The 26,760-nt window shown below is 39.3% G+C and overlaps 1 protein-coding gene across 1 annotated transcript in view; it reads right to left on the bottom strand.

The window, feature by feature from the left end:
* The window catches only part of ADAMTSL1 (ADAMTS like 1), a 198,913-nt gene that overhangs the window by 11,802 nt on the left and 160,351 nt on the right, over positions 1 to 26,760 (bottom strand). Inside the window, exons 21-25 of the mRNA XM_054397580.1 lie at positions 25,369 to 26,506; positions 20,077 to 20,204; positions 18,393 to 18,521; positions 11,736 to 11,915; positions 9,768 to 9,902 (exon numbers count right to left, since the gene is read on the bottom strand). Coding sequence (XP_054253555.1) covers positions 9,768 to 9,902; positions 11,736 to 11,915; positions 18,393 to 18,521; positions 20,077 to 20,204; positions 25,369 to 26,506 — 1,710 coding nt within the window. The remainder of the gene's footprint in view (positions 1 to 9,767; positions 9,903 to 11,735; positions 11,916 to 18,392; positions 18,522 to 20,076; positions 20,205 to 25,368; positions 26,507 to 26,760) is intronic.

Genomic DNA, 26,760 nt, shown 5'->3' with positions numbered 1-26,760 from the left:
TTAAGCAGAGAAACAAAACACTGCTTTCAGCACTCCCTTCACGGTCTGTTGTGACTGAATTCATTGAAAGCCAGGATGAGTCACAGATGTGCAAAAGCTGGAGATATTAAAGAAAAAATTCTAATACAAATTACATCTTATTGTATGGAAAATACAAGAGAGATAAGGGATAACAGTGTATTTGTAAAGGGAAGACCAATGTTTCACAACAATATTAATGATTTCTTGAGAGGAAAAAATAAATGCACAGTGCAGGCCAAATTCAGCAGCACTTTCTGCAGCTGCAGAAAGACACAGCTAGTATGCTAAAGCTAAAAGAACAACAATAAGAAGCAGCTTTCACTTTGTGGTAGTTTAAGGCTATGCCTTTAAAATTTTTCACAGATCTGGAGCAGAAAGTAGTAAAATGTAAATAAATCATTATTGGATATATAGAGGAAAATAATGATTTTTCTAAACAGTTCCATTGGAGAGATATCTCCCATAATATTTGGTTCCCCAAACAATTTCTCTCTCTTCTTGCTTCGGGCTGGGAGATACTAACTGTGTGCTTCTGCTGGCTTCTGCTTGACCTTGGCTGCATTGTTTTGTCTGGTATTAACTTCCCTGCTTCTCTCTTCCTTTGTGTACATGGGGGTAAGGAGGAGCAGGGAGAGAGAAGCTGTTGCAGCTCCCCAGGTCTTTGACCAGGGGGGTCCTTGTGCTGTTTGTTAATTGTAAATACCTGTAAATATTGTAACTACTATATATTTTGTACATTTTCATTGCATTCCATTGTAGATTGTAGTTTTGCTTGTAAATACAGCTTTCATTTGCTTCCAGCTGGGCTGGTCTGGCAAATTTAATGCTGGGAGGGGGGGAATTTTCAACCCACCACACACTTACACACTTGAATAACAGAAAAAAAATGAGTGTAAAAGTTGTTGATTTTAGGCTTCCTTTTTTTTTTTTTTTTAGCACCTTTGATACCTTAAATGAGCAGAACTTAAATTAAATCAGCATGGAAATTAATGGTGAAAACATCATCCATTTTTGCAGGTACTAAATACAATTTGTAATAGAAGTTACAAAAAACACTACTTCATTGCCTTAAAAAAAAGGTGTTTATTCTTAAAATATTTATTCTTTTCATACATTCATATTTGTCTGCCAAGTAGCTCTCTAGTTTACTATTGACCTATTGATTAATCACAGGGCGTAATTCTAATATGTATTACAGATGAAATATGAAGACATCAGGGCAAAATAGGGCAATTTCTTTGAAATTTCTTTAAACAGAATAGTCACAGGATCACAGGATGTTAGGGGTTGGAAAGGGACCTCTGGAGAACATTGAGTCCAACCCTCCTGCCAGAGCAGGACCATAGAATCTGGCACAGGTCACACAGGAACTCATCCAGATGGGTCTTGAAAGTCTCCAGAGAACGAGACTCCACAACCTCTCTGGGGAGCCTGTTTCAGTGCTCTGTGACCCTCACAGTGAAGAAGTTCCTTCTCAGGTTGAGGTGGAACCTCCTGTGCTGTAGTTTATATCCATTACCCTTTGTCCTATTACAGGTTGCAACTGAAAAGAGCTTGTCCCCTCCCTCTTGACACCCAGCCCTCAGATATTTATAAACATTTACTAAATCCCCTCTCAGTCTTCTCTTCTCCAGACTAAAAAGTTCCAGGTCTCTCATCCTCTCCTCATAGGGAACATTCTCCAGTCCCTTAATCATCCTTGTAGCTCTCCATTGGACCGTCCTGAGTAGATCCCTTCCATCTTGAACTGGGGAACCCCAAACTGGATGCAATATTGCAGGTGAGGTCTCACCAGGGCAGAGTAGAAGGGGAGGAGAACCTCTCTCAATGTGCTGAACACACTCCTCTTAATGCACCCCAGGATGCCATTGGCCTTCTTGGCCACAAGGGCACATTGCTGTCCCATGGATAACTCGTTATCCACCGGGACTCTCAGGTCCTGCTCCACAGGGCTGCTCTCTAGCAAACCACCTCCTAACCTGTACTGGTGCAGTTTGTTATTCCTTCCATGGTGCAGAACTCTGCACTTGTCCTTGTTGAACCTCATTAGCTTCCTCTCTGCCCAGCTCTCCAGTCTCTCCATGTCTCATTGAATGGCTGCACAGTCTTCAGGTGTATCAGCCAAGCCTCCCAGTTTGGTATAATCAGCAAACTTGCTGTCACTCTGTCCCCTCATCAATGTCATTGATGAAAATTTTGAACAGGACTGGACTCAGCACTGATCCCTGAGGGATTTTAAAGGAGGGCAAATGTACATGAATTTATGCTATATAAGGAAAGCTATGTAATTATGAGCTCTTGAAACAGGCCTATTCAAACGATGACTGTAGCATTTTGAAAAAAGAAGATATTTTAAATAACTGTTTATAGCTCCAAAGGAGCAGTTGAAACTTACTATGCTAAACATACAACATGGTTTTAAAACAGTTCTCAAAACATCTAAACTGGACACCCAATGCCGCACATGTTTTTATTAGGTATCATTTACATAGCATTGTAAATTTACACTCTGTTCATCAAAGACTGTGTTAGGCCCATTCCCTGCCCCACAGAGGCTGTAAAAAATTTCCCCAAATGTACAGCCACACGGTGGGCTCATTAAAAAAGCAAGGGGATTTTCAAGCTCTGGTAGTAATACTGTTGTCTAAAAATGGCTCTGACAGGAGGAATTCTGCACACTGAGTAACTTGTATTAATAAAGATTGGGCTGAAAACCATCGCCAATAGCAAATAATGAAACAAAAGCCTAGAAGAATGGATACACCATGCTGAAGTGACCTTCTGATGGATTTATTCAGTGCATGACAAAAATAAAAAAAGACTACCCATCAGTATAAAATTCTACCCAACTATTACTACAGCTCCACCTTAACTTACCTTTATGGAAGAAAAACAATGCTCCAAAGAAGCACATGGAGCAAGCACTGAACAACAACACGGTGCAAAGAGTTCAACAAAAGACAGAGCAAGAGCTATGCCATAACATGATTACCAGCCTGAATTGGGAAATCTGTGCTGATGTAAACTTACTGAGACATCAGCAGCTCAGGAAGCTTCCTGTAGCACAAGGAAACAAACACAGGGAAAAGGAGGTGTACACCAGATAGGTCCAGGAAAGCCAGTGCTACTTGCTCCAGAGATGCTGTAACATCTATTTAATGAACAAAGTTCTTTAGGTGTTTGGGAGAGTTTTAAGAACCAACATGAAGGGAGAGGGTACTTCAAAACTCAGAATAGATAAGTCCTTTAGTCAACAGGTCAGAAATCCCACAGTGTTAGAAAACTCCCTTAATAATTCCTCTAGAGTGAAGCTTAAGTTATGCAAAAGGCTAAAAGAATTTTTATGTGAAGGAGCTGGCAGAAGGACAGGCCCCCACACTGGGATACTTGTGGCAAGTCGGGTGCTGCTAGTTTTCATCAGAACTTGCCTCAGTGCAGCTCTGCTTCATTCATATCTATGCTATAACAGAATTTAGGTCAGTGGTCATGGGAATCTATGTCAGTGATCATGGGAAAGCTTAGATACACAAGTTCAAGGGCTGCAGCTCTTACCATAAACCCAAAATTAAACAAATACTGCCCTAGAGGCCAGTGATATTTTATGTGGCAGCATTTGGGGCTCATGCTGTAGATCAGTGGTTCTTAGATTAGCTTATTCATAGCACCAAACAGCAGGCAGGAAAAAGCCAAAGGATGATCTGGGAAACTACAGACCTGTCAGGCTGACCTCAGTGGCAACAAAGGTCATGGAGTAGGTCACGTCTAGTGCCATTATACACCATGTATAGGATGACCAAGTGATCAGGCCCAGTCAGCATGGGTTTAAGAAAGGCAGGTCCTGCTTGACAAACCTGATCTGCTATGACTAGATAATCCACTTAGTGGATGAGGGAAAGGCTGTGGATGTTGTCTACCTGGAGTTCTGTAAAACCTTAGTTACTGTTTCTCACAGAATCCTCAAGAAAAATCTGGCTTCATGTGGCTTGAAAGGGTGCATGCTCTGGCAGGTTAAAAATACTGGCTGTATGGCCAGGTCAAGACAGTGGTGGTGAATGAGTTAAGTTCAGATGGTGGCCAGTCAAAAGTGTTGTCCTTCAGGGCTCAGTACTGGGACCACTTCTGTTTAACATGTTTATGATTTTGATGAGGGGAATAGTGTGCACCCTCAGTAAGTTTGAAGATGACTCCAAGTTGGGTGGGAGTGTTGATCTGTTTGGGGATAAGAAAGCTCTGCAAAGGGATCTGGACATGCTGGATCAATGGGCTGAGCTCAACTGTGTGAGCTTCAACAAGGTCAAGTGCTGGGTTCTTCACCTGGGCAACAACAGCCAAGAGGCTGCCCATGGAGGTGGTTGAGTCACCATCCCTGGGTGTGTTTAAAACCATGTAGATGTGGTGCCTGAGGATATGGCTCAAGTGGTGGACTTGGTAGAGTAGGGTTAATGGTTGGACTTGATGATCTTGAAGGTCTTTTCAAACCTCAACAATTCTATGATTCTGTGGTTGAGTGGAGGACCTTGCTTTTTTCATTTTGCTTTTAGAGCTTGTCAGTAGCAGGACTAGTGTCTGATTGCCTGAAAAGCAAGCACCATGTCAGTATGGTCAAAATGTCTGACCAAACAGAGGTATCATCACATACTGTATACGCTGAAATAGTATGCATATGCAAATGGAAGTCCACATGTTTCAATGAAATGCTGTAGCGTACTCTGATGTAGAAGGAAGATACTGCAATACTGTATGAACTTTATACAATATTAAGAATATAATCAATATGATAGAATCTGAATGGGTAATGAAATGCAATAGTGGCATACTCTTGATAATTTTAATTCTCATCTTTATAGAAATGTCATTTATATGAGAATTCCTGTAAATAGCATGACAAGACAGAATTTTCCTGAGACAAAAATGGAAGAGAACAGAAAACACAACAGACAGGACAGATTCTCCCATGAATAAATCTGGTTCTTTAACCTCATTACAATGGAAGTATTATTAGTGTAAAATAAAGTTGCTAAAAAAATCTTTAACATTAGAACTACTTTTCTAACATGATAGCAAATTTATTATATTGTGGAGGGGAAAATAATGTTATGCAAAATAACTTTTCAGATAATCATGATCTTTTCTGATTTCACTACCACTTCTGCAGGTGCTCTTTTCCTTAGAAGGTCACAGACATTTCTTTAACCACAGTGACTCGTGAGTTTGCTTTTTTGATGATTTTGCAGATCATAAAGTATTTTGTATTTTGCATCTCTGCTTCCAGCTTTAACACAGCAGTAACTCCCAAAACCTAGGATAATTTAGAGCACAACTCATGGTAGAGAGAGGAAGGGCAAAAGAGGGTAAGGGAAAACTTACGCTTCAAAGACACACTTTGTGGAAATATTAGTCACAGACCTAAAGAGATCACTACATTTGGAAAAAAAAACAACCAACAAACAACATAAGCAAACAAACAAACAAAACCCAACCAACCAACCGAAATCTAAAAAACCCAAATGAAACCAACAAAAAAATGTAAACCCTCCTGAACTTCAGGACTTGATGATAATCCAGTGGAACCTTTCAGAAAAAAGCAATTTATTCATACACAGAAGGCTAGCAATTGCAAGCAAGATGACTACCATGATTATATATTTCCATTCTGCTTTCTAAGGCCTCTTCTGGGCATTACAGCAGTGATTCTGCTATAAAAAAAGTAGGATATACTATTGTCAGCAAATTCAAAATGAGAGGCAAATAATGGTTATCGTAAAAGGAATCCATACCTCTTTTAGGTGGAAGGTTTATCTTATAACTTTGTTTTAAAAAGAGCTTCATGACTAAGTAATATTAGTATTTTCAGTACAGGAATCTGTGAGCACTTCATCTTCTGAAATAGCAGTGAAATTTCCAGGTTAGCTGCACTAACTCTGTGGTCGTTGGAGACAATGTATAAAATCAGAAAGAAATCTGTGTTCTAGGTGTCAGAAAGGCCTTAAGATGTCTAGACAAAGTCCCTTTCTCTCCCCTCCTTCCTGCAGAAAAACAGGGTAATATGGGAAAAAGAACAAAGGGGACAGGACTCCTGCCTGTCTGGTAAACAAGTTCACTGTTCCCACAGAAGCGAGGTCCTTGCTTCTGCCTTTTATGGTTATAGCCTGGCAGAACGCCTTTCCATTGGGCACACATTAGCTTCACTGCCCCTTTGGACCAATCGATCTCTGGCAATTTGTTTATATACAAGTGACTGTAGTCAGCCTTGCCTTGCTTCTAAACTTGCTTCAAGCCTTGCTTCAAAACTTGCTTCTAGCCTACTTGGACCCATCTCCTAGAAGCTGCCTTGAGTTGCCTTGCCCTGCCTCGAGTGCCTGGTTCATAGCCTGGGATATAGTCACAAGCCGTACACATGCAAGCCGGAGAAGCCACAAGCCTAGAAGCCAGATCAGCCTAGCCTGCTTCCCCATGCCTCTAGAATCGTGCCGTGCCTCAGTTTACCCAGAAATTAAGCAAGCCCCCGTCGCAAAGAATGTTGGTAACTGACCACTGTCCCCTGAAGCCAGATCAGCCTGGGACCACGTGGGAAACTCTCCTTGTCGGCAATCTGCCATGTCTGCACCCTAAAGCTAAAACAGCAGTAGCAGCAGCATCCCCTGTGTGGGTAAAACTAGCTGTGAGTAATTAATTCTTTGCCCTTTGGGTTTAAAGGTTCTTATCAAGCCTCCTCCCCCACTGCAATCGAGCGCTATCTGCTCTTAGGGACTTTCTCTTTCCAAGTTGTTGCCTCCTAATTTGCATATAATTGTTTGTATTTTGCCCTAAGACTGCATATTCCCATTGTAAAGATATAAACCACACAACAATCCTATTTAACGAGTTTTGGCATATTTTATTAATAAAGTGTTACTATTTTTATTAATACCCATTTGCCATATCTTTTATTATTGTTGTGAGGGTAATTAATTAATAATATTCCCCCCTCGACCACAACACTAGGACTGTGTTTGCAAAGCTGGCAGAGAGTAAAATTGTGTCCTGATTTGTGAAGTAAATAAATTTAATATGGAAGTTTTAAGAAAAGTCAAATAGGAGCCATATTTCCCTTTTTGCAAAAGACTGTTCTTTTACAGTTATAAATAGGTACAATTTGTCATCTAAATTTATGGTTATTTTTAGGGTCTTTTTTTTTTTTTCTAAATACACAACATTAGATGTAGTATAGACAATGTCAGCTGACTCTGTGGCAGAATATAAAAGTGCTAGTGAACATTTTGTAGGGAATGTTGTGGACAAAGGACAAAGATGTGGGTCACAAGTTTATAATTTCACAAGTTGTTCCTGAATTTGGTGTTTGCAGATGGTTCATAGAAACTTAGGCAGATTTTTTTTCATGTGTAGCAATACTTCAAGCAAAGATTTGTTATAAAGGTATCGCAGTAGCTTAGGATAAATTTAGCTACTGTGATGTGAAATATAGAGGAGGTTAAATCTGGGAGTAAATATAGCGGTTTTGTTTGTAATCCATACTGATATTAGTGTGCAGAGTAAACTAGATATAGCTTAAAATATAATTTTAACACCTTTTTATTGTGGGGTTTGTTTTTCTTTTCCCCCAGTAATGGTTATTCTAACTGTGGATGAATCCAAATTCTTTGATATAACTAGAGACAACACATTTAAGTAACATACATTGAAGGTGAATGTGTATTTTTTTGTGAGAAAAGGCTCAGGGAGCTGGGTTTCTTTAGCGTGGAGGAGACTGAGAGGTGACCTCGTTAATGTTTATAAATATGTGAAGGGCAAGTGTCAGGAGGATGGAACCAGGCTCTTCTTATAGATGTGCAATGACAGGAAAAGGAGCAATAAGTGCAAGCTGGAAGGTTCCATGTGAACATAAGGAAAAACTTTTTCACCATGAGGGTAATGAAACACTGAAAGTGCTGCCCAGAGAGGTTGTGGAGTCTCCTTGTCTGGAGATGTTAAAACCCTGCCTGGATGCATTCCAGTGTGACCTACTCTAGATGATCCTGCTCTCAGAGGGGTGGGACTAGATGATCTTTTGAGGGCCCTTCCAACCCCTGATGTTCTCTGATTCTGTGATGCAACATGACGCAGCATACAGGACTGTGGCTTTCTAATTGATTGGAAAGCCTATTCCATGCTGATTTTTCATTAGAAGAAGTATTTCAGGAGGTTTTAATAACAAGAAACCTCAAATTCTGTTCAGTAAAACTCCAGTGAAGTTGAGAGAATTGCCTCGAGAATGAAGCTGGCTTAACTGCTTTCCCAATAAGATTCATAGAGTTTCCTTGCCCCTGAAGTGGAAAGACAGGGTATGGAGTAACATGGCCAAGTGAAATTAATTTAGAAGTGGTTGTGTAAAGGTGGTGCAGAACACCATTTTTGATTCAATACTATTTTCAAATAATAAAAAACTCCTGCAACTGCTAAAGACCTCTTTTTGGAAACTTGAGAGAAAACAAATGAAACAGGAATGTGACCCAGCCTTACAACAGTGACTACAATAAAATCATACTCAAAATGATTTATTCAGTGCTAATAAATACCTTCAGATATTCCCCCCACCAAGGACTATTTCAATGAAGTTTTTTGTGGAAGCAAAAAAGTAATCCAGAGCTGAACAATAAAACTCATTGCAAAGGTATGCAGATATTAGCACTGGGGAAAAGTAAACCATACAAAAAAATCCAAAACCAAACAAAACAAAACCCAAAAAACTTAAATAGAAAGCCTCTACTGTGAAAATAAAATCTTAAAATTGCTACTAAATGTAAGTGAAGAATGTTTTGAAAGGTATAGACGTTGGAGGCATACACACTCAGGCCAGCTACTGACCCTTTGCTGAAAGTTTCAAAGCCCTACCTCTACAAAGATAAAAGATTATTCTGAAAGTGTAGGACTTGCCAAGATTTCATTTTATGCAGTAATAAGGCCATTAGAGAAGTTGTTTGCCTGTCTGAGTCTGACAGGCAGTAGACGTTCAAGCTCAGTGTGAGAAATGAAATTTTGAAGTAAACACCCTGAACTTTATAAAGGATGAGATTCTCTTCACAAACAAATCATGGCTACAAATCACAAAGACGTTTACAGCATATAATAGAACTTTCAGTGTAAAGAGAAGAAAGCTATATGGAAGGCAGAAAAGGATGAAAAGAAGAAAGGTATTTCAGTAAGGATTATTTCCTTTTATGGATTTGTGCAGACGTTAGTTGAGTGATACAATAAAGATTTCAAATTAAATGAACAGAATGAAACAGAGGAAAACATGAACGCAAGAGAAAAATATGTCTAGAGGTTTGGGCAAAACTCTAGAAAAGGTTCTGAAGAGGAAGGATATAAATTATGAATAGCAGACATATGGAAAGATTAGTACAGAAGTGGAGAAGAAAATGGAAAACTGAACCACAAGTGTTTCTTCTTTCAGATCAGCTAGCACAACAGTTTGATGTCTTGTTTTATCCAGGCCCACAGAGCAGTGGTTGCTTCTTACTGGGTGTTGTAAAGGGTGGCACAACGGAGTCCTTATTCTGCACGCAGCTTTGGGGCATTTCACTGATAAGAGGTCGTCCTCTTTAAAAATGAGTTTCTCATTTGGCAGTGATTATGACTAACGATGTGCCCTAGCTGGATGTCTTTTGCCTCAGTGCTCCATGCCTGGATAACAGATTGCTTAACTGTAATTGATAACCGGATGTGTAACCGAAATTCTAAAAAAAGTCTTAAAGCTGGTGACTTACCTATGAGAGCAGAGCTCCCTGGACTGATGGTCATTTGTGTTCCTGAAGGAGAGGTCATCACTGAATGAGTGCTGGCTGTAGCACTGGAAAGCACGGCTGTCAAGTCTTCTAGGTAAGGTAGAGGTTGTGGAGGTTCTGGTAATAGATCAGGAGACCAAAATGATGAGCAACACTATAGCAGAAAACACCTCAGCAATATAAAAAGTGTCACCACCTATTGCTGCATTATTTACCATGTTGCGATATTATCATTTCAGAATAAGCAGCTTTGGGGAACTACTAAAGGTGTGGTTTGCCTCATGTTAGGCAAGGCACTAGGGAAATTATTAAAGTAACATTTGAATCAGTATGACCACAAAATAAAAGAAATTCTTTCTGAAGGCAACTCTGTCATTTTGGTTGACCTTCATATGTGACAAAGGTACATGGTATCAGGAGATACAGCAGCTTGGATGAAAGCAAAAATCTATACAAGACTGAAGCTGAATCAAATGTCCATGGCAGTCAGTGGAAAACTTTTTCATGTCTTCTACAATCTGAATTGAATCCTGATTAAATATAGTTATAACCCTGCCAAATCCTGTGATACACTTAGGCAGAACTACAAAGCACTAAGAATGCAGAACTACAAAGCACTAAGAATGCAGAACTACAAAGCACTAAGAATGCAGAACTCCAAAACACTAAGAATGCAGAGCTCAGGAGGATCAGCCTATGTTGAGAACTGCAGGATTTAATTCTTGACTGAAAATACTGCTATTTTAAAAATTGATTGTGTTGCCTATCATCCCAGTTCTGTCTGTCATGGGAATGATGGGATATTTGCTTTAAGTGTATGGTGGCTTCATCTGCTTTCATTTATACTATGGCATACACTAAACAAGTTTTCTATTGCTGATCACATTCAGCACCAGAAGTATGCACCATGGATGTTTGAAATGTTTCTTTCCATCAAGGAACTACAGAATTAATTTGCTTACAAACATAATCAGCTTGTATAACTCATGGTAACTTTCCATCTTTAAAAACTGAGTCATTTATAAAGATCAGAAAAGTCTTTAAAAATCATGTGAGAGTTTTTATATACAGACTGCAAGTCAGCTGATATTTTTTCCTTTTTTTTTAGACTGTGCTTCTAGACTCAGTTTGGATTCATAGGGAAATAATATGAACATTCACAAAGAGGTTTTAGCATTGCCTGAGAAATGTTGCTTTAAAGCTCCCTCTAGATGCTGCATCACTTGTGGTACTTGTGCTCACTCTAGTCATGAAAGATAAGAGCTGTAACAGATGCTTTAATATTCCATTAGTAACAGGGACTAGGTTTCAAAACTTGACACTTCCCTATCAAATATACAGAATCCCTTACCATTCTATCTGAATCGTTCATCTTCCAGGCATGGAGAAAAGACAGAAGATGGGTTGCTAGGGAAGGAAACCCCTTTGCCAGACATCCCATTACTACCATCAGTACTTCACAGCTGACACTGACTTTTCAGGTCACCCAGGCAGGCTTTCTGTCTGTTGTTTAGAAACCCAAGAAAAAGCAAGCTTCATCCTTCACTGAACTTGGGAAGTGCTTTTTAAAAGCACACTGGATCTATGCAGCAATTAGAAATGTCAGTATCACACAGCCACGTATATGATGGCTGCTCACTTCACAAGGAAAAAGTGACATCATTCTTATTTCCTGAAAGCCACTTCAAGAAATGGTTAATAAACATTTTTCTTCAATAGTGAGTCAGTAAGTATGAAACTGACTATCTCAGGACTGGGAGCTGTGGTCCCTGTAATTAGACATTCCCCTTACCACTGTCTTGTTTCAGATGATGCCACCCACAGAATAAATACAGACTCATTGTCTTAGGACTGCCTGTATGCCATTCATTTTGGCATTCTCTGATTCGTTCCACAGGCTGAGTGTGTCAGCAACCACACTACTGCAGGTGCAAAACACCCTGGACTTACCAAGAACCAACAGCTGGGAGCTTTCAGTTACCACCCCATGACGATTCACTGCCTTGCAGGAGTACAACCCCTGATCTGACAGAGAAACATTTGTAATTAGCAGTAACCCATTATGCGGATGGTGAGCAGAGGACAGCTTAACCTTGTTCTTAAACCATGTAACTTGTGCTTCAGGAACACCTGAAAAAACATTGACAAAACATAACGCAGGTAAGATACAGTGGTTGCTAAACAGGGTTATGTTTTCCAGGGAAAAAAAATGTTAAGATAGGATAATTGTACCAGGATTTTAATATGACTTCCAAGTAACATTTTTGCAGTTCAGGAGTGTTAAGTAGACTCTTTCACACTAGCTGCCTTTATGTTTCTTAAATCCCTGTGAGATAGAGCAGAAGAGTTAAAACTGAATTGAAGCTTTTCCATTTAGTACCCCAGAATTGTGCAAGTGAAATCTTCACACTTAAAAGCAAACCCCTACTGAGTCAGAACAAAAGTTAATCTAGCCTAGTATCCTTTCTCTGCAGGAAGTCATAAAATGGTGCATGTCCCAGCGTCTTAATAGTTTCAGCTCAGGAACATTCTGAGCCAGAAGTAGTTTCAGTGCAATGGGGAGCCCTTCATGAAATTCTATTAGTTCATCCAGTCTTCTTTTTTGAAATTATTTACCTAGCGTTCACATCTTCAGAAAAGCAGTTTCACTGGTCTCAACAGAACTTTCCAGATAACAGATTGTTACATATTCATAACCTACTATAGGAAGAATTACTCCTTTTATGTTCTTGGATCTAAGGTCCAGTTGTCTCTCTTGCATACCCTCTTGTAGGAATGTGTTTTGATGTGTAGCTGATCTTGCAGTAGATAGCGTTTCCTTGGCATAGAGATTTCTACCTTGATTTAAATGCATCCTGGCTCAGGAAATTTACTGTCACTGTTGGCTAAGCAATTGGTTTATGTGAAATAGTATTATAAGTCTCCATAGATGGGATAGACCTATGGTGCTCTGCTGGGCAGGAAATGATACTGTGTGCATCCATGGCTGTTAAGTGCCTGGTGCGACCTAAATTCTTCCCTACTTTATGTCACAGCAAGATATTTCTCTGCCCAGTTACAGTACCATTCTGGTTGTGCCTCCACAACAAAATCCAAACCTGACTCTCAGTTTTGTGTCCCTAGCATCAGGTGCCTTGCTAAGCATATGCAGATGGAAGTGGAAAAAGAATATTTCTCTTGTATCTAGACCAAAGCATTGTGGCCTTTTTTCTACCTCTCTCAGAGTCACCTGGTGACTTTGCTAAGACATCTGGAATGAATATGTCTGAGCTTAGCATCTGGGAAGGAAAGCTGAAAGTGTCAAAGTTTCTTATCACAATCAGAAAGAAGCAGGAAGCAGACTGTAAAAGGCTGCAGGATTTTTCTCACCTTCGTTTGAGGGTAAAAAGCATACGGTAATCTGGGCCCTTCATGGCATACACAGAGAATCAGTCATTCATGTCTATGGTGCTGTTTTCCAAAGGCTTAGTTTGTGTTGCTACAACCCAGCTTTTTAAAAAATGGTGGGCTGGTGGCCTGTTTCTGATGCACCCTTACTTGGACAGGGCCAGTACACAGTTCTCCACCTGATTTCTACTCTTTGACATATGTAGCATGGGTAGGCTGACCATCACTTAAAATTTCACTTAGATTTTTTTTTTCCAGAGCACCCAGACAGAGTTGTCATGGCAATTCAGACAACTGCTGGGCAGTAAATAACCCCAACTCTTGAGGCCATTCAAGCCTCCATGTTTCCTGTGTTTCCATTGTGGGGAAATGAAGCTTGAGAGATGAGCTCTGGAGACTAAAGGAGAGAATGTAGACACTCTTACAGTTCTGCAGGCCCTGAGATGGAATAACACATTCCAATACTTGTCCTCTCAGTGCCATTCTAGTGAAGGGGTGATCCACTCTCTCTTGCAGTATAAGCTACTTACATTGTACAGGTTTTCACATTAATGGCTATTGCAGAACTTAGGAATGGAAGTATCAAAAATATATCCCAGAAATAAACATGCTTACAAAATTATAAATTTTCCTGCAATTCCAATCAGAGCTCATCTTTTGCTGTGGTTTTGAAGGTTAAAGCAGAGTAGAGCTTTCAAATATTTTTCTGGAAAATAAATAAAGATAAATGCAAACAGTTGGATAAGAGAGCGCTGAGAAGGCTGAAGAAGCAGTGAAAGCAACAATGTGGATTTCTTTTGAGCACAGTTTTCAAAACCAGGGATTAAAATAAAATAAATAAATGCATACAAAGTGACGGACAAAACAAATTTGCTACCTGCAGACATCTGCTGAGATAGTCTTACTCCAGAAAGGCTGATTCTTCTTGTATGGATTGCACTAGCAGAAGAAGCAACAAAAGGTTTAAGGCAAGACCCCTTACCGTTAAGGTATTGCTGTTGAGTCTAGGGAGGGTGACTTGTACCTACAAAATGTATAGCAGTTCTACAAAACACTTTCTCTGACTGCTACGCTACGAAGTGTTTTCCTCCTTTGTTTTCATTGTGGAATTTCCACACTATAACAGAAGAGTAATTGAAACTAAACTGTACAACTGTTCATATACTTTGGTTTAGAGAAGGTAGGTAGTGTATGTCAGGGAGTAGCAGCTTCATTTTCCTTTGAGTTTCCACCTTTAGTGACAAATTCCTCTTCAGAGGAGTAAGAGGCAGCAAGTTCAGGGATGAGCAAAGACATCATTGCGTGGTGTTGCCACGAGGGGTGGCAAGAGCACTTCAATCAGTTTTGTTGGGAAACCGTGAACGGCAGGGGACAGAGTGAATTTGCCGTGCAGAAACAAACACAGAGACTGAGTCTGAGAAGTGGCAGCTGGAAAAAAAAACTCACTTTGATGGACAGGAAAGACTTTAGGTGGTGAAGAGTTACCGAAGTCTGTTCTTACTCATCTTTCCTCTCCTTTGGATCACTTTCATCACTGTGGATGTATCTAGCACAAAAAGGCTGCCTGGGAGATGTAGCAGGCAGAATGGTACCTGCCTATCTAGATAATTTTCATAAACCAAGAGCTTTTGCAGAAAGAAACCATTAAAAATACAAGGTTGTAGCAGTGACAGTTTGTTTCAAATGACACAATATCCCTGAAATAGTGGCTTGCATGCCAGAATATGGCATAGATGATTTAAAAAATGGGTCATAAAGCAAAATAAGAACTTGAAAATATAAACTCTGGTTTATAAATGAAATACAGAAGAAATGAACGTTTAGGAGAGTTGCAAAAACTACAAGCTGAAACATCAGAGAGAGAAAGGTATAACTGACAGGATTACAACGTGTTTTAAGCCACTTTTCCAAATGTTCTTTGGCTTAGGAGTGACTAATGGTACACAAAACTTTGCAGATAGGTGCTTCTGTTAGAAAGACTGAATGATACCATGGAGAAATACCATAAGAACTGGAATTTTAAAACTGGTTCTTCCTTTCACATTTCACTGTATTTTCAATAACAGCTTGAGGCAGATAGGTAGAGGCTTCTGGTGTCTGAATAAGTATCTGCCCAATATATCTGCTAAAGTCAACAGAGCTTCCTAGTGATAATGATGTGATCCAAATTACTCCCATATCTCATTTGGAAGTGATATTGCTCACAGCAATACAATTACCAACACTAGAAATAGTACTGGTTTTCTGAAGCTTAGAGAAAATCCTCCAGCTGGAAGTCACAGACATCTGCAGGATTCCTGAGTGACTTTTGGGTGGGAGAATTCCATTAGGAACAGTTGTGGAGAAATCTGGGGCAGATCACTAACACCTATGTTTTAAAAAAATATTCTTTCACCTCTATAGACAAGGGGTGAAGCTATGTCAAGGGAAATAAGACTGGCTTTCAAGCTTGAATGACACCACAACAGCAGCTTTGTTGTCTAAACTAAACAGAATTTCATCTTGACGTATTAGGGTCAAATAAACTCAAATGCATCCAGAATGATTTTGTTTTCCCTTGTCTTGCATCTAATATCTATAGATTTCAGCTCAGAACACAGTGTTTATGTCTTTCATAAGAAGTTTTAGAGCAATGTAAAATTACATCCTAGACTCTAATAATGTTCTCTTTCATTACTTCTTGTTTTTAAGAAAACTTTTACAGGCTTATCAACTTCTCTCAGCAGCAAGTGCATTTTAATGCCCCTGACAGCAGGAATGGCTTTAGAAAATGTCAAACTGGATCCTTACACTTAATATTTATCTTATAAATATTTTTTTCTCTGTACTGCTGACTGTCAGAAAAGAGATGTCCTTACATGAACCAAGACATCAAGATCCAATGCATGTATGGTCCTATAGTACAGATGATACAGTAAAGACAATATAGTAAAGTGACAGCAACATAACCTATAATTGTGAGATTAACAGATGGTCATTTCATTGCTAATAGCTTCTGGGGAACTTTGGCACACTGAGACTTTGGCTGTAAAGTTAATCTACTATGAAGAAGTCAGTAGGATACCATGTCTGCTGTCTGAAGCAATAGTGCATGCTACTCTCAGAGCTGATCATTCTAAGTAGAATGATCAAAAATATTTTAGAAGTTGGATAATCACAATCTTGATGCTAAAACAAAACAAAACCAAAAGAAAACCAAAAGAAAAAAAAAAAGGCTTGCATTAGAAGGAAAATTGTATTTATTGTCTTTAACGGATTTTGTGAGATGATGATTACCGAGGCATAAGGGAGACAGCTAATAGAAATCACTTTGTTCCTGGGTATTCTCCTATATGTACCTGCCTTTTTTTTGTTGTTGTTGTTGTTTTTTTTTTTAATTACATTGAATTATTAACACTATTTGGATTAAAATAGGATTCTATCACCTATGAAATATTTCTGCCCTAATTAATCACTCTCTGATTCCCTGTGTAACATCACAGCTTGTGGTTTTGATTTTACCATAATCTCAATAGTATTAGCCTCTGGTGTCAAACATAATTGCTGAGGCAGTAGCAGAAAATAATCACTTATGGAGAAAATAATGATTCCACAAGGATGGTCAGGGGACTAGAGCATCTCCCCTAGGAAGAGAGACTGAGATCCTTAGGGCTGTTCAGTTTTGAGAAGACTGAGAGTGGATCTGATCAATGTGTATAAATATCTGAGGGGTAGGTGTCAAGTCGATGGGGCCAATCTCTTTCCAGTAGTGCACAGTAATAAGCAACAGTGGATACAAACTTGAACATAGAAGGTTTCACCTCAACATGAGGAGAAACTTCTTTACAGTGAGGGTGATGGTACACTGGAACAGACTGCCCTGAGAAGTTGTGGAGTATCCTTCTCTGAAGACTTTCAAAACCCACCTGGATGCGTTCCTGTGTGTACTACCCTAGGTGATTCTGCTTCAGCAGGGGGGTTGGACTCCATGATCTCTGGAGGTCCCTTCAAACCTCTAACAAACATTCTGTCATTCTGTAATCAAATTTCTTCTGTACCACAGAAGAATGCAACATGCAGTAATTTTAATATCTAGCAAAAAGCCTTCTTCTGAGAGAGAAGATAGTGATTCTGCTGGAACACTGTTAAAATTGTCTGTTGTGGACATACATTGTTACAGTAGGTAGCTTCATAAAAACGATAGGGATGATTTTGTCACAGAATAGGCATTGAATCCGTGCCCATAACCATATTGTGCTCCCTTCCTGTAGTTTTCTGATGCCAAAATCAAATATTCTTTTCACTTAAGAATCTGCATAGTAATGCAAAATTTTAAGTGAAGGAATGTCACTTAAGCACTTGAAGAAGGACAGTAATTGACAGCACTTGAAGATGGAAAACTGACAACTGCTAAGTGCTTAAAGTGTGTATATTTGCACTGCAGATGCTTATTTATGTCATGTGAAATAGCTGTCAGGGACAAGAAGCTAAAGCAAGAGTCTAAGGGACTCCACTGCAGATATTTGTGTTCCCTGTATTACTATTCATGAAAGGTATAATATAGCAAAAGTCTAGCCCTGGGTCTTTAGTGGTTTCCCAGCTCTCTTTCTTCCTTTACGTCTCTTCCCTGTACCAACACAGTTTCCACCAACAGATAAGGTCAGATTTATTTGGTCATCATTGGAAGGAGACATACTCCTGTGACAAGACTGAAGAATGTTCAGCTGTGGTTGGAAAACATTCCAAGAAGAACCCTCTATCAGCAGAATTCCTCTGAATTCCCGCACCACTAAAATGAAAAGAAAAAATCATAAAAAGAGTGTGGTAACATGTCCTTAATTTGAAAATAAACCCAAAGCTTGGGAGGAAAAGAGGAAACAAACCTGAGTGGACTCTGAAAACTCTGTCAATAAAGAAATTAGAAAGTCCATGGTTGAATATTCTCACCAAACATGCCTAACAGGTAGGAATGTGTATCAATTTTGTTGGATCCATATCATAATGTGATCTCCACCAAAGATGTCTGTTGTATTGTCCCAGGCCAATTTTCTTAAGCCACTATACTTTTGTTGTTTGCATTAAAAAATGAGGACATTTTCTATGCTAAGAATTAATGGAAGTAATGAAGTTTGTATCTGTCCTAGGAAAACCTTGCTGCACCCAGAGACATCAGTTTGGCAAAGAACCCCACAGAAACTTATAGCCAAAGGCATGTACATGAGAAATCAAGTAATTTCTCACCTGCAACCTGACAGCTAATGGTAACATTTGCTCTTTGGATTGTTTTTACTGTGCTTCCAATATCAACAACGACAGTAGGTGATTCAGTGTTGGTCACAGTAGCTCTAGATGCCTTTATCAGGGGCTTTCCTGTAAAAAAGAAACACCAGTTTATTAGATCAAGCACACTGGACTTGCATGGAACACTGTATGAAAGTACCTACACAGAATGTGTGCCAAATGACAGGACAAAAAGCAATGGGTGGAAGCTGAAACGTAGAAAGTACCATGGAAACAGGAGGAAGAATTATTGTACTGTGAGGGTGACAGAACACTGAAACAGGCTGACCAGGAAAGTTGTGGAGTCTCCCTCTCTGAGGATATTCAAGACCTGCCTGGGTGAGTTCCTGTGTGATCTGCTCTAGGTGATCCTGCTCTGGCAGGGGAGTTGGACTAGATGATCTCTCAAGGTCCCTTCCAGCCCCTAACATTCTGTGATTCTCTGATAGGAGAAAAATGCTGGAATATGAGGCCATCTACACTTTATAATATTACTGTGTCACCAAATTCCATGGGGAATGCTGCTTTTGAAAAAGAAAAAGCATACTTAAAGCAGACAGAATATCATTAAAGCCATATAGACATACATGAAAACCAGCAGTTGGAACTACAGTAAGATATTTGTCTGGTACTGCAATCAAAATACCACCCGTTTCCAAGGACAAAATACAGGAAAAATAAGCCTGAGTGATGGCTACAGACACATTAATGGTGCAGAAGATTTAGAGAAACATGCAAACTGTTTCCACACATTGACTGTGTTTTCTTAAATCTGCAGTGGAAACACTGGGACTGGGAAGACCAGATCACAAGAAGGCTTTCTCACAATGGTTAGCAGAAGAGCAGGGATACAAATAATCTCCTTTCTATCAGATAACATATTTTGTTTTATCTAAAGCCTATAGCAATAGTGATGTGCATTAACGTTGTTTCTCTATGACAAAGCATTCCCTCCAACAAACTTTTCAAATTGTTTTAAGTGTGCTTTCACTATTGGTGACAACAAACAAGAGGGTCAATATGTTGCCTTATTACTGTGCCTGTCTATGTGAGATTAGCAATGGAGCTCTCCATAGGAGAGCTGAAGGAGTCTTCTGCAAGTCCTTTGTACGGGCACTCTAAAGGCATGCCTACGTGCCAACATGGTCAGCCATGCTTGTGTCCCAATGGCTCAAACATGACACATGCCTTGATCCCACAAGGGGCTAGCTCTTCAGCTCTGGCATATTTTTCAGGCTTCTGTAACATATATAGTAGTAAGACCTTCTGATTTAAGTCTGTTAGGTATGAAGCAATCAGCAACAAGTTTAAAAGAAAGCGTATGCTTAGGAGCTTGTACTGTGCTGCCCATATAGGCTATGAATATCTAAGAGGAGGACTGTCTTGAGATCACCTCAGACATAGCAAGTGAGGAAAAGCATTAATCTCTCTCTTGTAGAAGCCCACAGATCTCAAAAACTCTGTGAAAGCTGGGCTATAGCTCTAGTCTTCCAGAGTTCATATCCTGTGTTTTTACCAGGATACGTCTGTTCACCCACCTTGCCCACTCAATGTCCATAGCCACCTGCTCTCTTACAAACAATTTCTGTTCAGAATCACACAAGTGGCAGGGACCATCCTGCAATTATGCAGTGTGAACTATTACCTGCTAGAGTGACAGCAATGGAGACAGAGTCAGATCCCAGGGCATTGGATGCATTGCAAGCATAGAAACCCACATCAGCTTCCACAGGTGCTAGAATCTGCAATGAGTCATCAGGCTGAAGTACCATCCTGGAGAAAAACAGAAAGAAAGAGGTCATACACTCCTAGTTTCTGTGAACACAAATACACTTATTGTGACTTTTTTCAGATTTAGGTAATTTTTTTTGTTTAATAGTTGAGGCCTTTAGGTTGCATTCCCAGTTCTCCTCCTGCTGATGTGTGTTAGAGAAAGATTGCTGAGTACTTAGGACATCCACCTGTGGTTTGCAAAACTTCTACTGCTGTATGTCTTCCTGTATGATGCTGAATGGGTTGCCTGGCCTCCCTGCCTCCCAGTCCTGCAAAATTAAGAGGACCAGTAGTAAAGAAAAAAGCCATACTATTGCAATAGAAAAACCATGACGCTTGATGAAGCTAGGAAGAAAAAAGTGTGCTACAAGCTCAATGTCAAAGTCTGAAATAGGCTCCAAATTTATTGAATGCTAGGCAATTTGCACAAACTCAGCAGTCTTCGTTGCTCCCCTGGTAGTCAGTGAAGACAATAATATTCAGCTCCTCCCTGGGCTGAAACAAATGTTTCTTTCCTCTGCCAGTAGGATGAGCCTATCATGATCTCAAGGTCCATGGTTAAACAGGATGAAGATGGCATCTTATGAACTGCTGCTTTTCAGAGTCTCTTTTTGCAACGGTATAACTCCATCATGTCTTGACATATACCTGTTTAAGCAAGAATTCAATCCATGGACTCTTGTTAATGCTTATGTACCCTTATTTTCAGCACAATGTATTTAATGATTATTTTCCTCTCTCTTAACTTTTAAGCGGAAAATGTTGATAAAATCTAATGATAAATTACTTTTATACATCAGTAAATTAAACCAGCTGTTTTATATAAACTCTTACTTGAGGCTGTAATTAACAAGGGTGAAAGCAGGGGAGGGATATGCCTGTAAAATACACACAATAAAAGTCTGTTCACAGATTCTAGAATTGATAAGTTTCTTTCTACTCTCATCCCACCATCTGTGGGTGGCAAATCTCAAAACCAGACTGGCTTAGGGCCACCAATCAAAATCTATTATAGGAAAAAATCCAGAGTTAAAATTATTTTTGACCTTTTGAGTAATAATAATAAGTAATAAAGAGGTGCCTTTTGTCAACCAAGTTTTGCAAATGCATAGAAAAATGCACATTTGCAAAACAAATATTAATAATTTAAAAATTATATTTTTGATTGCACAGGAAAAAAACCAAACAAAACTAACCAAACCCAAAAAAGTCAATGGTTGAAAGAGTTATCTCACCACTCCTGCTTTTTTTGTCATACACAAGACAGACTTGTAGTTTGCCACTGCTAACAGTGCCAGCAACTAAAAAATTTTCTTACTTGCAAAACTAGTGTCAGCATCAGTACTTTACAAGTAATTGTTTTAGTTTAACACTGAGTAGTTCAATTTCTACATGAAATTCATTAGAGCTTTAGATTTTGTCCCAGATTATACTAGACTATAAGAGTTAGAAGTCATGTGTTCTGCTTGCATATGTGCAAATATAGTATGCAGGCTGATCAGTCAGTCCTGCACCAAACACCTACAACCCCCTAAAAATGCTTATAGAAGTGTTTCTGTCATCTTCAGATTGAGGAAAGAGCTTGGTTAAAATGTTGTGTTGTGAAACAGAAGGGATCAAAGTTTATTTGTTGTTAATTATCTCTGCTGTTGTAAATCTCTCTTTGTCACATCAAGATCCAGCACAAATACTTTTAGAAATAGAAATTGTCCAGGACTGGTATCTATCTTTAAAAAAACCCACAATTCCAAACACAGATTCATCTTAATTTCTTTTCAACCTATTTCAATGTCCTTGTCTAGAAAAAAATGAAATGTCTGTCTTTTTTTCATGTGTCAAAATTTGGCACATCTGTTCTTCTTGAAAGTAGATTTTTTTAATTACTTTGTATAGAATGATTTTGACAGTATTGCCTAACTGTGTATAGCTTGTGGCTTTTGTTCGGTATTGAGTTGCTTGTGTGTGGTGAAAAAATACCACCTGTCAGCAGCGTGTCTTAGGAATCTTGTTTATGGACTTAAAATAATTCATGCTAATGCTTACTAAGTCTCATCTCAGTTGCTCTACATTACATTATCTCCAAGACAAAAATGTATTTTAGAGGATGTATATTGGTGATTAATTCAGACGGCACCACACAAACACCTAGTTCTATATTACCTACTGTTTACATTCTGCTTCATATACATTCATAAAACACATTTCTATTTTAGAAATGTTGATTTATAAAGTACCAGCAGGTTACCTGTCACAGAAATTGCAGCATATTTGGAAGACTTGCTAAAAAACATAGTGAATCCCTCAAATATGCTTTTCACTTTTAAAATTTCTTTGAAATAACACATTTTTGCATCATTTACAGAAGTCTCCAGATTTTGGTATAAATACCAGCAGACTCTAAAACTTCATTCAGAACCTATCCTGGTGCTGACCTGACAGTTTAATGTTAGAAGAGAGTATGGACACTTGTGCTAAATAGGCACTCATGCTGAATATGCAGACTCAAGTCAAGGATCTTTCATGAGAAATACACTAATACTTTCAACTGCTGCAGTTTTTTGTGTCGTACATTTAAATTCTGTTGAGTAACTGAAAACCAGCACATTTTTGGGGGACTGTGTTATGTCTTTTTGTGACCTCCCTAGGCTAAAGCTAAATAAATTAATTTTTGCTAAGTAGTAGGATTCATAAATATGTTAGGTGGATAGAACAGCTCACGGAAGGAGACAATGGAAATAGAGCCATTTACTACAACATCATTGGCCCACACAAAATCCACAACCACAATGCACAAAAGCACGTGCCTTTATCTCAGTGTTTGGTAACACACAATGCAGACAGTTATTACATAACCTAAAATCATCACTCCACAAAATCACAGTAAAAACCAGAAACAACCAGAATCTCAGTATAGTCAGTAAAGGATGAGCTGAGGAACTTCAGGATGACTCTCTGACCTTCCTCACCAAGAGTGTCTGGGAAAGTCAATCTATATTAATTTCCTTATTCCAATTAAGACAGAAGTGGACTGGAAAACATCTCCATTCAGGGGCTGGTGAAGTATGAAAAAGACAGTCATCAGAGCTGAAAGACAGATCAAGCATACCAAATACCACTGCACACAAGATCGCCTTGCATTTTATAGCAGTATACTGCAGTACAGCTTGAACTGCAGCTTTCACTTGTGCAGTGTGTTGGCAGCCAGCGAAAGCATACTGCTGTTAATAACCCAGGAAAACATCCACATCCCCATTTTTATAACTACCATGACTTCCAAACTTCCCTTAATTCCAAAGTTATAGGAACTGAGAATCTCTGAAGCCCACAACACTGTTCGCTTCCTCCACTACCTACCAGCCTGAATGAACCAGAAGGAAGTCAGTAAACTGAAAACTGCCTAACCTTTAAAGAAGTGTTGTTCAGTGCATAATGCTACTAAATGGCAAATAAACTGAATCTCCCAATTTTTCCAATAGGAATTTTGAGCACACACAATTGTCTGATGATTCAGAAACACAACACAGCATTTAGTGCTATTTCAGCCAAACTGAATGGAAAACAAGAAAAAAAGGCAGAAAGGAACTGTAAAATAATAATAATAAAAAATTCCAACCTAAAATTTAAAAAAGGTAAGACTGCTTTATTGTCAGCTAAATGATTCTGCCTGTTCCTACACTGTGGCTGCTTATACGGTGTGAGATAAACTTGTAATTTTCTAGTAAGTGCAGTGTCCAGCATTAACCACATGTAGCCTTTGTACAACTTCCATTCCTTTTCAAGCATACCAGAGAAATCAGTCATTTCAAGTAGCAAAAATATAAATCCCTTAATCACTTGATTCCAGCAGGATGTAACCACTTGCAAAGGAAGTCTATATATGAAACTTTTGGGAGACCATGAAGATATTTTCTCTCTCACCATGGAATACAGCCAAATAAAGGGGTCTAAGCTTTGATTAAGACTGTATGTGATTTCCATAACAGATACATTCTTGCTCTTAGTGCTACCTCCCCCAACAAAAGTTACCATTTTTTGTTTGAAACTTAATATACTTAGCATTCAAATACAGAGAGACAGACATGAGCCAGGTAATTCACTGCTCTAGAGGAAAACAACAATTTTGGAGTGATTCACTTGCCAAAGTGAGAAAGATCTAACAAGCTAATTATATAACTATGCAGAAGGAACAACTGTACCTAAATCAAGACTGAATGTTGTCAACACAGTTAAGCATATAGCTAGCATAGAGAATAGTCTTATTTTGTGCATTCTTGCACACAAATGAATAACATGGAGTAACAGGAAAGTAAAGACTGTCTGAAAGAAAACTAGCATAATTTCTGTGGTATACTGATAAAAGCGTTTTTTCACTCAAGATCTGAGGATACACCTGGGGCCAGAACTCTTGAGTTTGAACAGATACAGATTCACTAACTCACATGGGAAGACTAATGTTTAGAGATCAGCGTGTTGAGATGACAGCATAGCTGCAAATAGCCATGAAGTAAGGTTTCATAGTTTCCAGCCTCTATCAGAATACACACAGGGCGTGGTCACTGTAATACACCCTGAGGTTTATCATGGAAGAGTTTTACACACAGATACAAACGTGGAAGGCAGAAGCCTCATTTTCTACATCTTCTGCTACCACTGCTATGTCAGACAGACCCTACTGGACTACTGTGAGAAACTGAATTCATATCTCTAAGAGGGGATAATAGTAACAGTAATAATCACCAGTTTTCATATTCCCAAATCAGCTTTACAGCAGAATTGTCTGCCTCCAGATAGGAAAATACAATAAGGCTCCCAGCCTTCAGACATGGAGTGCTCTGTTGACTACATTAGGTGTTTATCTACTTTTAACATTTTTTAAACTCTTCACTTATTGAAACAGAAGTAAAGCTCCTCTTTGCCACGTTAGAATGACCCAGCAGTCAGACCTTGATGAAGAGTTACAGTGCATCGTTTACCACTTCAAATTGTTAGCCTTTCTTTCTGCTATAAAATCAGATTAGACAGAATCACAGACTCAGAGAATCAGAGAATATTAGGGGTTAGAGCAAGATACAGTTTTGTCCATAGGAATGATTGGCAGCAAAACATAGGAATTGAAGAGTCAAAATACAAATTATTTTCTTAAAAGTTAAATAATATGTTTTACCTATCATTGTATTTCACCTCCTCTCCATTCTTAGCCCAGCTAATAGTGGGCTTTGGGTTTCCCACTGCTTCACAGTGAAGCAGCACACTCAGTGTGCCACTGGCTAGGACCACTGTCTGTCCCAAGTGGGTAACAACCTCTGAAGCAGAAAGCTGTTGAGCTGCTGAAATCTTTCGGAGGATGGCAGGCTTTTGATGAGGTCTGTGCAATCCATTTGCCAGGTCTGCAGATGGGGGAAGAAATGATTCAGCAGGCAATGTCCTCAGTGAGCTAGTAAATCCAGAAACATGTCTGCTGAGAGGGTACTTCACCAGGGCTGTATCTACTCTTAGCCTTGACACATTGAGGACAAATTCCTGGTGTTCCAAGTGCCTCTGGAAAAGCTCATGAGCCAGCTGCACAACAAGTTGCTTGGTGTAGATATCTTTAAGCTCCTCAGGTTGTTGCGATAAATTCCTTATGATGTCATTGAGGTGTTTCTGCTCTGTAATCATAGTAAATGGCAAGCTATACCCCGGGTTGTGGTCATCCTCTGAGGATGTGTTTCTTTCTGTGGACTCTTGGTCTTCCCAGGACCCCAGATTTTGCCCTGGCCAGCCCTTGTGCTGTAGCAGCCTTGAGACAATATAGTCATACCACCTACTGAGTTGAGAATTACGCCCTCGACTGTCAGCTTTGCTCCCATTGAAGAGAATCCCATTGATATGTTTCTCCTCTGTTCGCAAAGCTTCATTTAAGCCAGGCTTGCTCTTGGCCTCTTCCTCCTTAATACCAGTTGGCTGCTCAGCAATGATCTTGTTACTTCCAATTAGTTTAATGACAAAATTCTCCCGGGTTGACCCTGTTATGCAGGTGTATGTCCCAATGTCTGAAGTCTTCAGATGATGGATTTTCAAGTACCCATAGGGTGCAATAGTGATGTGAGCTGAGCTGCTGAGCCTCTTGTCATCCTTCTCCCACATGATCATTGATTTCCGGAACCTCCTTGTGGGGCATCGAAGAATAATGGAGGTTTTGGGCAACAGGTAGGCATACCCACCCACAATAAAGTGTAGCTTCTTCTTCTTCCTTGTCTGGATGTAAACTTTCTTTGCAGCCATGATATGGGGACTTTGCTTATGAGCTGGCCTGTTGTGCCCTAGAATATCAGTAATACTATTAATATGTGATTCCATTAAACAAAACAAGCAGTTTCTGGGCAGCATTTGACCCATTAGACATCAATGGGAAAAACTGGCCACCAGCTGCTGAACATTAAGTTGGAGCAATCAAAACAAAAGGAATAATAATGTGCACTTTAGGAATGCAAAATAGTCTTGCTTAGGGTCCATGCAGAAAGCAAAGAGCGGGGAACAAAAGCGTTATGGGAGAAAGGCAGCTTAAGTGAAAATG

This window comes from Indicator indicator, chromosome Z, assembly GCF_027791375.1.
Source record: "Indicator indicator isolate 239-I01 chromosome Z, UM_Iind_1.1, whole genome shotgun sequence".
In the NCBI taxonomy this organism is placed as follows: Eukaryota; Metazoa; Chordata; class Aves; order Piciformes; family Indicatoridae; genus Indicator; species Indicator indicator.
This window is presented reverse-complemented; position numbering and strand designations above follow the sequence as displayed.